This window comes from Trachinotus anak, unplaced genomic scaffold, assembly GCF_046630095.1.
Source record: "Trachinotus anak isolate AG129_WGS33_773 ecotype Australia unplaced genomic scaffold, CSIRO_AGI_Tana_v1 ptg000003l, whole genome shotgun sequence".
Taxonomy (NCBI): Eukaryota; Metazoa; Chordata; class Actinopteri; order Carangiformes; family Carangidae; genus Trachinotus; species Trachinotus anak.
Genome location: NW_027273854.1, coordinates 2264530 through 2275567, shown reverse-complemented (window position 1 = coordinate 2275567; position 11038 = coordinate 2264530). Strand labels below are relative to the sequence as shown.

Genomic DNA, 11038 nt, shown 5'->3' with positions numbered 1-11038 from the left:
AAACATATCATGATTTATGCAAGGAATTAATTATTTAATTATTAAACTAATTATTAAGTGTAAAAGTGTTGTCACCATCTGAGTAAAATGAAGGTAAAAGAAGTAAAGAAACCTCTCCAACAAACAGACATTAAATTGAGCTTATCAAATATTAATGCTTTGTTTGTTTATTTCAACTTCAAAAAAAAAAATAAAAATATTGTGGCACATACACCAAGACAGTACTTAGTACTTAGTACTTAGCCAGTTGTTAAACATGGGGATTAAAAGAAAGTGAAAAGAGGCTCATGAGTATAAAACATTATTTTAAATATATCACAGTGATTTGATTTATGGCTGTGTGATATATTTCTTTGAGCCATTATTATAAGTGCCAATTACTTTCCAGCCTTAATCAGATTTAGATAAAGTCCAACTTTTCTGCTGCAGAATTAAAGATAATGAAAAATGAATATTTCATATTTTTATGATTAAAAAGAAATCTTATTATTCTTATTCTATTCCTATTATTTATAGGAATTTCTTTTCAGTCCTTTTTGCTATTTTTCTTCAGTGACTGCCGACACTGGAAGCCCAGTTGGATAAATCTTTTTTTTTTTTTTTTTGCATATAACCATATTATAACAGTCAAAATCACAGTATCTGTATCAGTAGCAAACTATCTCCATCCACACAACACATCACACACACAGTATCTACATATACACAACATACCACACAGACAAACATGGCGCTCCTGGGTTTGAGACTGCACATAAAACTGGAGGTAAAAAGAAAAAACAAAAGCTTGTTTTCATTGTCTTTATTTTACAGTGAAGTCAAACCACCTGCACCACCCGCAAAATAACCATCAAATACTTTTAATTTACTACTACCAATATCTTTTAACTATATAACACCAGCCTTGGCTTTGCTGCTCATGTACATTTATATTTCATAATAATACATTATAGGAAATAAATTTCATCAAAAACAAGAGAATATTTGTATTTTTAAAGTTTTAACACACGTTCTGCAGTGAAACGTGGCTCCACAGTCCGTCAGCAGCACAAACGTTTCTTCAGTGACTTAATCAACAAAAAAAACAAAACAAACAACAAAACAAAACCACAAACGGTAATACTTGGTGCTCTTCACACAAGGTATAACTTATGACCTGCATAACTTTCTATTTGTCTAAGTACAATAAAAACACCTCCTCTACCACAAATAAAGAACATGAGAAATTTCAACAAAGCACTAAAGTCCCTCTAATGTGACAATCAGCATTTAATCAACACCAAAATACTCGCAGGAATCACAATATATGAACAGTAAGAACAGCGGCTCGAGGTCACTCAAGGAATATTTAAGCAGGAACATGTTCCCTGTGAAGTGCTGGGAAACGAAACAAACTCTGTGGTGGTTCCTCTGCGTCAGCTGTTGGTCTGTTGTCGCAGAGTTCAGGGACACAATTTTAAAATTCACAACAAAAACAGAACAAATGAGGAATAAAGGTGGATTTAGTTTTCAGTCCCACCTGAATCAGCTGCTGTTTAGGTGCCACGCTCGAAGTTATGGCTTTAATACATGTTTTAGAAATGCGTTACAGATCTGTTAGAAACCAGTCAAGAGAGCGACCTTCTATCCTCCTGCATCACACTTTGCTTCGTCCTTTTTTTGCTCTTCAGTTCATCAAGAAAACCCTGGTTAGATGCACCATTTGACCTCTGAACTTCTTGGTAAGAGCTGCAGGCGTTATTGATGACTTGCCAAAATCCAGGACTGCAAGTACTCGATTTGTGAATGATGATTATTTTCATCATTGATTAATCTGTCATTTATTTCCTCTATGAATTATTTGGTCCATGAAACCTCATAAAACTGTGAAACATCCATCACAGTTTTCCGTCCTCTAATGTCTGATTCTGTGTGAACAGTGAAAAACACAAAGATTTTTACTTTAACATACGAAGAAAAAACATCAGATACTCACATCTGAAGCTGAAACCTGTCAAGTTTTTTTTCATTTTTCCTCAAAAAACAGTATCAGATGAACTTTGCAGGTCGACTGATGGATTCAATTTAGCTCTAACATTTCCGCCTGCAGACAAATTAGATTTTTAAGAAACCGACATCCCAACTGTTTTGTTTTGATGGTTTCTAACTGATCTGTAAAACATTAGTGAAAGATTTATTGACCGTTAATAAAGCCATGAAGAGCGAGTTCACAGCAGCTCAGAGAGGAAGTTCACAGCAGATTTTAAATTTCAGGGTCAGATAATGCCCCAGCTGTCGATCTGTATTTCATGCAGTCCACTGGTGTTTGTCATTCTGGTTGTTCTGGTGACCAGTATAAATTATGTCCTTTACCTTCTGTTGACTGGCGACATTTTCCAAACTGTGCCACTGATACATTTCTGTATAGATCTGATATTTAGTCTTTTAATGCATCTGATGCTCAGACACCAGATGAACACACACAATGAGAAGTGAGCAGTGAAAACGAGGCCGCGCTGACACAATCTGGTGTCAGAGAAACACGTTCGTCTCAGCCTCCATCTCTGAGCTCTGCAGTGATTTTACAAACAAACAGTGAATATGAAGCTGCAGATGTGTCAGGGCTGTTAAAGAGCTGCAGGATGAAAACGCTCCACAGAGCAAACATCTGCTCCGACAGTTTATGACAAGAAGGAAATTCACATCATGAAGTTGTTCTGGCTCCAGTTTGTGCTTCTCTGCATCGTCTTTACATTGAGGAAGCATTAATGAACCCAAAAGGTTCTTTTATAACATTTTTCATTGTGTCGAAGGAATTCCCAGAAAAAATGTCAAGTGAAACATCTGGAAATGACGTTTCACCATCCTTATTTTGTACAACATGGTAAGATACTATTAAATATTTAAAAACAGAGCTGCAGCCAACAATTATAACATTATTGGTTACTTTTCAGAAATGACAGAAAATAGTGAATAATTCCCAGCACACAAGTCCCTAAAGCCCAGAGATGACGTCTTCGCAATCAAAACCCAGCGATATTAAATCTATCAATCTATTTATAATCTATAAAACAGAGAAAAGCAGGAAATCCTCACATTTGAGACGCTGCATCAAGAGATTGTTTCAGCTCAAATGTAAAATTACTAGGATTGAATTTAATTTTCAGAGTCGAGTAATTAGTTTTTCAATTAATTGATTAACTGTTCTCTAATCATTACAGCTCCAAAACAACATTAACAAATATCACTGAGAAATAAATGAACAAGTGTGTGATTCCAGTGTAACAACAACACAGGAGAAGCACAAACTGGGGTCAGAAATGTCACCATCTGTCTGCACACACACGTAGCCTCTGTGATATGGATCAAATCTGATGTAAAAATATGTCCTTTTATGTTACAGTATCAGTTTCAGTGAATCTGTGATGTTCAGATTCTTTACTGTTTGTTTGTAAAATGAATCAGAGCAGAGAAAACATGAATCTGTTGTTTAGTCTGTGAATAAGCCCTCAGACCTTCCAGCCTCTCACCTGCCCGAGATGGAATTTCTTATGTTGTCATATTTGGTCATAAAAAAAAAAAGTATTTCTGATGATCGACAGACAAACTCGTCTCATCTAAGTCGCCTCAGTCCACAAAGCCTCCTGTTCCCCTTTAGGAAATGTGAATAAATAAAACTGATGGATTTGTTGCTGAACCCTTCATCCTCACCGACGCCTCCCGACCTCCTCACTGCTTCTTCATGGTGTTCTCCCGCTCGGCGGCATCCATGGCGGCCATGTTCTGGGAGGCGGTGATGAGGTGCAGGAGGCTGATGCCGGACTTCAGCAGGCAGATGGTCCCGCAGAGTCCCTGCAGCCAGTAGAGCCAGGCTGCAGCAGAGAACAGACTCACTCAGGGACGCTTCACATTTACCTCCATTATTTAGCCTGAATGAACAGTTTACAACAGACTGTGATGTTGTTTATAAGCAGCTATAAGAAAATGTCGAGTATCTGTTCTAACTGTGAAACATATTTTATATTACAGCTGTGTTTTACTATATTATCGTCCATGATGTGTTTATACAGCAGCAGCAGCAGGAGTTAGAGAGACCGACACTTAGATCTGAGCACAACTGCATTACAGTCTGTTCGAAAGCAGTTATTACCTGTTTATTTTATTTTTTCATGTTCTGATTCCAAAGGCTAAATGAAGGGTGGGGGGATAAAGTTATATATTACCCATCATGCCAACCTGTTACCTCTGGACTGGAAAAGCAGTGAAATTCCAGGTAAACACCTTTAATGTCTGAAAAATCTCCCCCACAAAAAAAGAACTCCTGCAAAATAATCCACTTGTTACTATTATTATTAATATTAATATTTGTCTTTGAATTTCTACATTAATATTTATGAGGAGAGTCTCTTTAAAAACTGCCCTGCAGCCTTTATCAGCCGTGTTTCAGTCTGTTTTAGAACTAAACACACACGACCCTGAGCTCTTCACGTGAAACATCCTGAGTAACATTTGTAAACAGAGATTTGATTCTGTTTTGGGGGACGAGTTCTGATGGACTCTACTGGACACTTGATAGGAAACAACAGAAAACATGATGAAGACCCCACGTTCCTGTGACTGTATCTGTAGACGTGAGCCGAGGCTCTGACGTGTGACGAGCTGATCAGGGTGAGGAAGAGGAGGATCTTACCAGCGGGTTCTGGGATGTGATAGAGAACGTAGAGCAGGCAGAAGAAGAGCTCGTTCCCAGCGCACATCACAAACAGCACCGGCTGCACGAGACAAGATCTGAGTCAGTCTCCTGAGTTTTAGATCAACACAGGTTCTAGATACAGCGTCTGCTCTCGTGTCTGTGTGTGTGAGAGACAGACACACAAACCGAGCTCCTGACCTTGGACGTGTAGTAGATTCGGAGAACAGGGTTCCCGGAGAGGTCGATGGTCTTGTGACTGGCCGATCCTTTTATCGTAGAGCTGAGGAAGAGAAAGAAAGAGAAATGATGAGGAAGCAGAGCAGCAGCAGCAGCTCAGCGAGTCTGACCTGACAGGGATTTATATTTTCAATAAAGGTTTACGGTGAAGCTTCGCTGTAGGAAACGTTGATGCTTCTACGTGGAGACAAAAGGAACTGGTCAGCTTCTCTAACAGGTTTCTGATGAAGGCAACATGAAGCAAGCTGCAGAAGTACAGAGCCCTGCAGGGGTCATGTGGTAGAAGAAAATATTTATGTATATGTATGTATATAATGGATTCATAAACTGAGGGAACAGATTAATAATATCAGTTTATCTATTTCTTCCCTCACTTTATTAATCTATTCCCTCAAATTATTGATCCATACCCTCAGTTTTTCAATCTGTTAATCAGTTCCATTGGTTTTCAATCTGTCCCTCAGCTCCATAAAATAAAACTTAATAATCTGCTGATTTCCACTACTGTCTATTGTTAAACAGTGATAAGCATCAAATCCCAGTTTGAGAGTGTGGACAAAGACAAAAGCAAAAACAGAAACAGAAAGGGGATGACAGGGACTCAACCCTCATGTAAAACAGGAGGAAAGTTATTCACGACTAAAAAAAAAAGTTTAATCTAAAATGCTCAGTTGGTTCACACATGTTGAAGCCTGGCTCTGGAACTGCCAACAGACAGAAACAGGCCTGTAGGGTTTAATATGGACGATTAGACAAATCTAGTCTAACACTGTCGTTTCTCATCCACACCACAGAGCAGAAAATCAGCCCCGCCTCGTCTCCACATGACGCTCACATGGAAAACTGCAGCAACATTTAGCTCCAGCGTTAAATATAGAAGAAGAGGCTTCTCCTGCAGCTCCGATGAAAGTGCTAATGACGTACCTGTGCAGGTGCAGCCAGTGGCTGGCGATGTCCAGACACATGCTGAGCTGGAACAGGAAGGTGTAGGAGGGGTAAAGCAGGGACAGGTTCACCAGCAGACACATGGTGGCACAGCGGTCTGTCAACATGTCCATCATGGCTCCAAACTTGGTGGCTGATGGGAAACATCAGAGGACACAGAGAGTCAGGATCAGTACTTTATCTCAGAGGAAGCTGTCAGCAGAAGTAAAAAAGCTACAACAAGGAACTGAGGGAAGGCAGAGCCTCTGACAAAGGACTGATGAAGAACTGTTGAAGAAATTGTCTGACAAATGTCTTCAGACCACAAGAAGCACAACTGGAAGAAAACGGGAGAAATGGACGACATCAGAACAGAGCTGCAAATATAAATGAATGGTGGAAAAATGCAAATGAATTGTGTTTTATTTTTTACACTGTTGTTGTTTAATGTTGCAAATCTTCTGCAAAAGAAATGATTTAAGTGGAAAAAGACCTTGAAAAGTGATATGGACATGTGCCCTGCCCCCTCCCACACCCCACCCCCCCAGTGGAGATTTTCCCCTGCAGACACATACACTGATTTAGCGCCCGTGCAGCGTGGCCGTCAAAAGCGTCGAGCAGAGCGCTGAGCAGGTAGCAGAAGACCGCCGGCCATGGACAGCAGGGCATCAGGTAGAAGGACACCAGGGCCAACACCACGCGGGCATAACCTGCAGAGACAAGAGGACACCGGGTTTACTGATCAGACACAAAAACGACCTGAGTGCAGTCACAGGAAACGTGAGCATTGATGATGATGAGGAGGAGGAGGAGGAGGATGACTTGCAACAAAGGTCCCAGCCTGAATCAACCTGTCATTTCCTGTCTCTATATGACACATTAGTCTTTTACATTTCCCTGTGCATCATGTTGTGAGCATCAATCTCTGCATTAATAGATATACTAATATTTTGTCTGAGAAACTAATAAAACTCATAGACACACAGGTTACTGTCATATATGATGAAGAAAAGTGTCAAATCCTCACATTTGAGAGGAACCAGAGAAAGTTTGACTGTTTTGATGAGAAAAAAAAAGATTCTTAGATCATCAAAATAGTTTAATTTGATTATTCTAATAATCGTTGTGTTTCAGATTACAATGCAGAAGGGAGTGTAAGTGAGGTGTAAAATATTTCACCATAAACGAAGGAAAAACTGGAAAAAGTTAATTTAGCGTCACTACTTATTCCTTTCATCCACTGGTGAGCCCTCATATTTACAACAGACAGGAAGCCTGCCTTCTGCTTTGTGTGTCCACTATATTTGGCACTTTTTTGAATGGAGTTTGGTGTGACACTGTCTTGACATTATCTACTGTACCTTGCTAACGCTAAGCTAGCTACATGTTGACGGTTAAAAAACTTACCAATCAAATTGGGAACGAAGAAGAAAATGTTTTCCTGCGCCATCTCTGAGCCTTTTTAGTTTGTGGTCGAACCACTGCGTCTTTCTGACCGAATCTGCTCCGTCGATTAACTCGTATTTGACAGAAACTGTAAAACGACAGTTGAATTTGGGTTGAATGACGACTTCCTCCCAACAGGAAGCGACAGAATATCAAGAGCTTCCGGTGGATTTATTTTCAAAATAAAAGCGTCACATCGACAGTTGGGATTTGTTATGAAGCTGTTGTTATGATTCTGTTTGTCAGTAATTAGTGAGTGATATAAGTATATTTAATAATTGTTTTAATTAATAATTGATTGAATGTTCAGTGAATAAAATGTCAGAAATAGTGAAGAGATGTCCATCATTCTTCCCTGAAACACAAAGATGCTGAGATTCACATTTGAGGAGCTAATTAGTTAATCAATAAATTATCAGTTATTGAGCACTGATCAGTTTGAGTGTGTCGGGGGAATTAATGAAAGTAAACCTGCCCAGTGGAGGTCACGTCTTTGTAATGTGTGTTTTAAAGGTTTTTACTCTGCACACAGAAGCTTCCAGACCAAACTGTGGTTTTATTCTAAGTACAACCTTTACTTCCTGGTGTGTGTCTCCTGTTTCTGTCCAGCTTGACTATAGTCTTGATGGGAGGTGATGCTGCCCACTCCCCTTTAATCATCCCCCCCAGAAACAGATTGAAAAGTTATTTTTAGGTTCCTGGTGTTTTCAGTCAGCAGCTCCTCTGGGGGCGGAGGAGCCTTTATAATTTATCAGTTAAAAATGAATTAAACTTCATGAATCATTTGTTAAATCTGCTTTAAACGGAAGAAAGAGACTCAGATATTTTACTTAAGATATAAAAACATTGTTAATAGTGTCATAATTTACTAAGTACCAAGATACTGATTAGTGTAGGGCCTGTGTTAGACTGGTGTTTATTATTATTGATGCATTGATCACTTTTATGTTGCAGCTGGTAAAGATGGATATCAATCATACTTTATAAACTGCTGCTGTGAATCTCCCGTCAGGGATCAATAAAGTTTTATCTTAGCCTGTAATAATACATCATAGTTGATATGTTGATGGGATTTTTGGATCAATTCATAGTTGTATAAGTTTTTAATATATATGAATTTTAGTTTTACCCATTTTAGAAAAAAATTTAAATAACATGAATGATTATATTTGAGTTATAGTCATGCAGCACATTGAAAATTAAATCAAATAAATTGGAAAAATATGTAAAATTCAGACACATTTTGTATCTTTGGAAATAAAAAGATCTCAACTACAATTTAAAATAAAACATTATAGAAAAAAACAAAACAAAAACACAATAAAAACAAACCAACACTTCTGTTTTTGTTCATTTATTTCTCCAAAATTACTTTGTTACGTTTCTGTACAGCTCATCTTCAACACTCCTCCACACATTTTGCATTGAACCTGAACATTTGAAACTCAGCCTCCTACTGTAAAAACAGATTTAAATCCATCCACAACCTCTCCTGTCTGACAGACGCACATCATCCTGCTCTCCACACAAACTCATCATCATCATCCTCACAACTGCCCCCGTCTCTTTGACCTGCTGGCCACAACCAACACAACAGTCAGGGGGTGTTTTCTTTTGGTTTGCTGGGGGGAGGGGAGGTGTTTCCTGCCTTCAGGGGCAGAGGCAGTGACACTGAACAAGTTTGTCCTACAGAAACATTTAAAACTGCACCAGGAAAATTGTGGACCCAAACAGAAACAAGGAATCATCTAATGAAGGAAAAACAGTTACACTTTTTGGGAAAATCACTTGTTGGCCATCGACTTGTGAAATTTCTCTCTTTTTTTTTTTATTAAACGAGATTCAATAATGCAGTAATTAAGTTTTTAAATGTCAAACTGTCCTTGAACGCACCAGAGCTGAGGCTCTTTACTCCAAGAGCAAAACAACAAAGGTGATTAAGGTTTTTTTCCTGTCTTGTATGAATAAGCTGCTTTTGTGTCGTGTATAATTTAAAACTGAGTATTTTGGACTGTTGGTCGAACATAATGAGACACTTGAAGACATCACCTTGGACCTTTAAATATTGCATTTTTACACAGAAAATTGTGTTAAATGCTTTTTCTCAATATTCCACACCTCAGATGTCTCCGTCTGTCCGACAGTAAAAACCCAAAGATACTGAGTTTAATAGAAAACAGAAAAACAGCAAATTTGAGAAACCGGAGAAGCTGGAAGCAGATACGTTTTTTTTATTTCAACTATCAAAATATTTGCAGATTAATAATAATGAATACACAGATAATTAACTGAGCAATGGTTTTAACATAACCGTGGGCTTTGAGAAGTTTTACTAGGCATTTTTCACTAATTTCTGACAATTGACAATAAAAAAAAAAAATCATTGGCAGATAAATTGATACTTGAAACAATCCTTAGTTGCAGCTTTAACTCATGTTCGTGTTCTCATCAGATTATGGAGAAGATAGCAAACCTGAAAACTTCCCAAAATAAATTCCTTAAATTTTGACAATATAACAAAGCACAGAAATCCTGAAGTCAGTATCCACTGTCAGTAAACTGGTGAATATCAAGTTGGGATCAAAGTGTTATTGTGAACACGCAGCTCAGGCCGGGAGTCAAACATCTGATGTTGGTGAGTCCAACATTACACAAAAACAACAGACTGCATCTAAAACATGTGCTCGTCTCTCTGTTCGCGGAGTTTTGACCTCATCTTCCCCAGTGCAGCTTTAATTGGCAAAAACAACACAATCCAGGAATGGTCAGCACTCAAAGTCATTACATAAAAAAGCATTTAAAAAAAGATAAAAGTTGGCAAAATGAAATCTCACGGTTCAAACATTTTCTTGAGGATTTGAGGAAGGGAAGAAGCACAGTTCATCCACCCCGGCCAGCAGATTCCTACCAACCATCTCCATCAACAATGATCAGTACATGTTGTTTGACTTGTGTTCGCCCACTGAATGTCTCTCAGCGTCTCCACGTGGGATTAGAGTCCAGCATGTCCTGTAGTGATGTGTCAGCAGAGGGAAAATCAAAAAGAAACTAATTTTACAGCTTCCACTCTAAATTTTCTCACTCACTATTGACGACTATTCCGCTCTCATTCATTTCCTTAATGTCAACATTTGCACAAATATGAAGAAGGAAACAAAAAAATTTAGCAAAAGCCAAGAAATATTTTTTTAAATCCACCCAAACATTCTTTTACTATCAGTGCAAATGAGGTAGACATGACAACTAAAGACAGCATCAGATCACACTGAGGTCATCTCTCTGCAGCAGAGATGGAAGAAAAAAAAAAAAAAAAATTAAATCCTGATTTATTTACCTGTTGAGACGCTGCTGCAGAAAGTGACCAGATGATTTTTTTCTACCCATTCGAACTGTGCAAAACCAAATGATGAGGTGTTTATTAAGGAGAGTGGAGTTCTGCTACGGAGGACCAAAGTGTTCAATATTAAACGTGTTAAAGTAATTATAGGATAAATGATCACATGTATAAAGTGTTTACAATATATATAAATGAACATAAATCTGAAATAATTCAAGAAATCATAAAAACTCCATTCGTTATTATAAAATGTCATTTCATCATTATTTTCAGTTGATTTTCATTTAATAAAGGTATTTTTCAAGAGTTTTGTTACGAAAGGCCTGTAACTATTATTTTCATTATCAATAACTGATTATTTTTTCAATTAGTCGATTGTTTAGTCCACAAAATAATCCAAAAAATTCAATTTTTCCTCAGGG

At 38.0% G+C, this 11038-nt stretch overlaps 1 protein-coding gene across 1 annotated transcript; it reads right to left on the bottom strand.

Moving 5' to 3' along the window:
• Positions 1-787: 787 nt before the first annotated feature.
• Positions 788-7381, bottom strand: cdipt (CDP-diacylglycerol--inositol 3-phosphatidyltransferase (phosphatidylinositol synthase)). Its single transcript, XM_071465420.1, has 6 exons — positions 7241-7381; positions 6409-6543; positions 5834-5987; positions 4871-4952; positions 4670-4751; positions 788-3851 (listed from the first exon to the last, which is right to left on the bottom strand). Exons 1-6 carry the CDS (start codon positions 7281-7283, stop codon positions 3709-3711), a joined length of 639 nt encoding a protein of 212 aa, XP_071321521.1. The 5' UTR covers positions 7284-7381; the 3' UTR covers positions 788-3708.
• Between the last annotated feature and the right edge of the window lie 3657 nt (positions 7382-11038).